Genomic DNA, 3,321 nt, shown 5'->3' with positions numbered 1-3,321 from the left:
CCTCATTCATTTATACAGAAATAAATGTATGTAGTTTCTCTTTCATTAAGAAAAAAAAAAATCATTTGAAATACATAACCTATGAAATGTAGTCATCTATTAAAACTATTTGTTCTTTCAAAATAATCTGCTTAGATTAAGGTCTAGAAAGTTTTGGTTGAACAAATAAAGAACAAATAAAGCCTAGAGTCACATCCTTATAATTTACTTAGATTTTGTTATCATCTATATATCTCCCAAAACCCCTTTTATTTAGCATTTCAGTTACAACACGCAAACTCATACACAGGTGCGCATGTGAATGTGTGATATGGTTAATGCATGCGTATATATATGTTGAAGAGGTAGTCTTTATAACAACGATATTATCAGGCACATTTTTTTAAATTTTACTTGTGAACCCACACATATTTATGAAATACAAACACGCATATGAACATGCATGCGCGCGGCGCCTGTGTGTATGTGTGTGTGTGTGTGTGTGTGCGTGTGCGTGCGTGCGTGTGTGTGTGTTTGTGTGTGTGTGTGAGCGAGCGAGCGCGTCGGTGAATGCGTGTAAGCATGTGGGTGAATGAACGTGTGTATGTATCATGTACATCTGCAAAGATTGTTTATGTTAGCAAATCGATTTTACTATTTTTTGTTTACTAAACCAGGTAGGTTTGTAGCAAAGTCTGCTGTTTGTTTACGCGAGCACATTCACAGTAAGATCATCATCACCATCGTCTTGGTGTCCGCTATCGTCGTCTTAATCTTCAGTCATGTTTACCGATAACTAAATCCTTTTAGATTCACTTGTTTGTACCACTTGCTTTACTATATTCTTCGTAAATAATCTTTCTTAATTCATCCATCCAGGCCTTCTTTACAACTAAGTGTATTTGGGCCTCGTGTATGCGATAGATTTGAAAAGGATTATTTAAGAGTAAATAAAAAAAAAAAAAAGATTCCGAATGAGAGTTGTCAACCGTTAACAGCGACGAAATTCAACAATCATACTTTTGTTACATGTTTTTATCAAACCATTTCGTTTTGTGTTATTCAGCAGCTGATTTTAAGTTAGCATTTTTGTTGTTTAGCCTCAAGTCAGCCTAGATCGAGTAGACCTATGTATGATAAAAGGCTTTCCAGACGTGACTTTCTCGTCATTTTTTTTATACTAAAGGCTACATTGTCCTAGGTATCCTTCTTTAAAGGCGGTAAGATGTAATTTGAAAGATATTGGCTGTTATTTCTAGCAGTCTGAACCACCGCATAGAGGCTCCTATGGGTGAGTGCACACTGATCTCCCAAATATATGTACGTATAAATGAGAATATAACAAAATAACAATATAAAAGTTTGAAACATTTTGATTAGTTTGAGTACGTGCATGTTTTTGTGTGTGTGTGAGCGTGTGACCGTTCCTCCATCTGCATATGTCCAAGCGGCTTGCGCGCGCGAGTGTGTGGTTTACGTATATCTATTCAAGGCTCTTTAAATATGAATGTGTGCGTGTGTGTGTGAGAGGTGTATGTGCATCTATTCAAGATTCTTTATATAGGAATGTGTGTATGTGTTATACTTTCAAGCGCATTTATGAACAGTCTAGACATTTCTGTCATAGTTATTAAACTTTTTACATTTCATATGCACTTAATTCCTAAACCAAGTTGACAGAATATTTTAAAAGAAAATCTAGCAATATATTTTCTTATGAATTCGGTTGGATTCCGTAAATCAGTTTTCAATTGTATATACTTTTGTAATAATTTTTGGCTCTTACCTGACATAAAAGGGGCCAGTTTATAGCCCTGTTATGAGAAATAAAATGTAAATTTCGTTAAATAGACAATGATTATTAAGATAAAGGAACGAATTAAATGATTTTGTTATTTCGCGACAGTTTAAAAAACTTTTAGCCTGAAAAAAAAAAAAAACAGCTATCCAGGCAATGTTATAGATAGATATGAGAATGTTACATTAACCCAGTATCTATCAATCAGCAACAGAGTTCGATTTAAAATCAATTCAAGCATATTTCGTAAAACATCTAGTTTATAAACTTTGTTGAATAAACCATACGTTATTTATATATAAACACATGAAGATTTAAACGCGTGAAAATTACTGTTTGAAGCTTACAGGCATGCACATATATACATTATGACATGCATCTCGTGTAATATAAAACATTAATAAATATTTCAACAAACAATTAAAGTGAGTTATTACTCTTACCTTGATGAATGTTTCTTTTATTTTTACTTCAACGTACTCCTCTACGCGTTTTTCATAATCCGTGCACTGTTTCTCTAGTTGCTCAACTCTTGTTTGTAGAGATGCTAATGTACTGATGTAGCTCCAGGACAGGCCGACCAGAATAACAAGTAAAGTAAATATAATACACGCAGATACCCACTGAACGAGTTTTCGAAACAGCAATCGATCACGTTCACTTTGATTGCTGTCGGAAGAGATGCAACGTTTCTCCATGCTGGAGAGAAAAGCCTTTTACTTTACCTTGGCATAAGCAGGCAGCCCGGTGTTATAAGACATTCATGAATTGTGTTTAGAGTTTGACAGTTACACTCTTACTTAGCTTCTATAGTGTGCGGAGCATTTCACTCTCGCCCTCTCTCTCTCCATCAAGTAGTGATTGCCGGCTGCAACCGGGCGAACCGATTTTCTTCGCCGGAAAAGGGGTGTAAAGGATGAAATTACTATTGGCGCCTGCATCGCTTTTTCTAAGCTAGCCCTATCAATAATTGTATCTATTTTCTTTCGCATTAATTAATGGGCTCTACCTTTACTTCATCGAGTGAGAAATCTGAGCGTTTGTTGATGTTTTAATAGAAATTGACGTAAATAAGAGAAGTAAAGTTGAGAAACAAGAGAAGCCATAAAACTGCCTGATTCTTGTGAGGAATTTAAAGTTTGCTCATGCTGTTTATCATCATAAAAAAATATAAAAAAAGAACATTATTTGTTGTAAGTTTAATGTCATTCCGCCTGCTTCGACAATGAATTAAAAGTTATTATTTTTTTTATTATTTGATCAAATTTGACATATAATTGAGGATTTCATTTTAAACAACAGCTGATTAAAACTTTAAGAAAGAAGTTTGTATTTATTTATTTATTTATTTATTTATTTATTTATTTATATCTTTTATCTTTTACTTGTCTCAGTAATTGGACTGCAGCCATGCTGGGGCACCGCCTTGAAGTGTTTAGTCGAACGACTCTGCCCTAGTACTTATTTTTCAAGTCTGGTACATACATACATGCGTATATACACACACACACACACACACACACACACACACACACACACACACA

General features: G+C 34.5%; 1 protein-coding gene across 14 annotated transcripts in view; it reads right to left on the bottom strand.

The window, feature by feature from the left end:
• The window catches only part of LOC106873237 (collagen alpha-1(I) chain), a 220,446-nt gene extending 217,538 nt beyond the window's left edge, over positions 1-2,908 (bottom strand). For 5 of the 14 annotated variants that reach the window (XM_052977094.1, XM_052977104.1, XM_052977064.1 and 2 more), the window contains exon 1: positions 2,221-2,905. In XM_052977094.1, the coding sequence (XP_052833054.1) occupies positions 2,221-2,475 (255 nt within the window). In that variant the 5' untranslated portion in view covers positions 2,476-2,905. Of the gene's footprint in view, positions 1-2,220 lie in introns of all 14 variants that reach the window. The other 9 variants (XM_052977060.1, XM_052977082.1, XM_052977066.1 and 6 more) reach the window with 6 other exon arrangements.
• Positions 2,909-3,321: the final 413 nt, after the last annotated feature.

This window comes from Octopus bimaculoides, chromosome 2, assembly GCF_001194135.2.
Source record: "Octopus bimaculoides isolate UCB-OBI-ISO-001 chromosome 2, ASM119413v2, whole genome shotgun sequence".
Classification (NCBI taxonomy): domain Eukaryota; kingdom Metazoa; phylum Mollusca; class Cephalopoda; order Octopoda; family Octopodidae; genus Octopus; species Octopus bimaculoides.
Note: the sequence above shows the minus strand (reverse complement) of the source record. Positions and strands in the feature narration are given on the sequence as shown.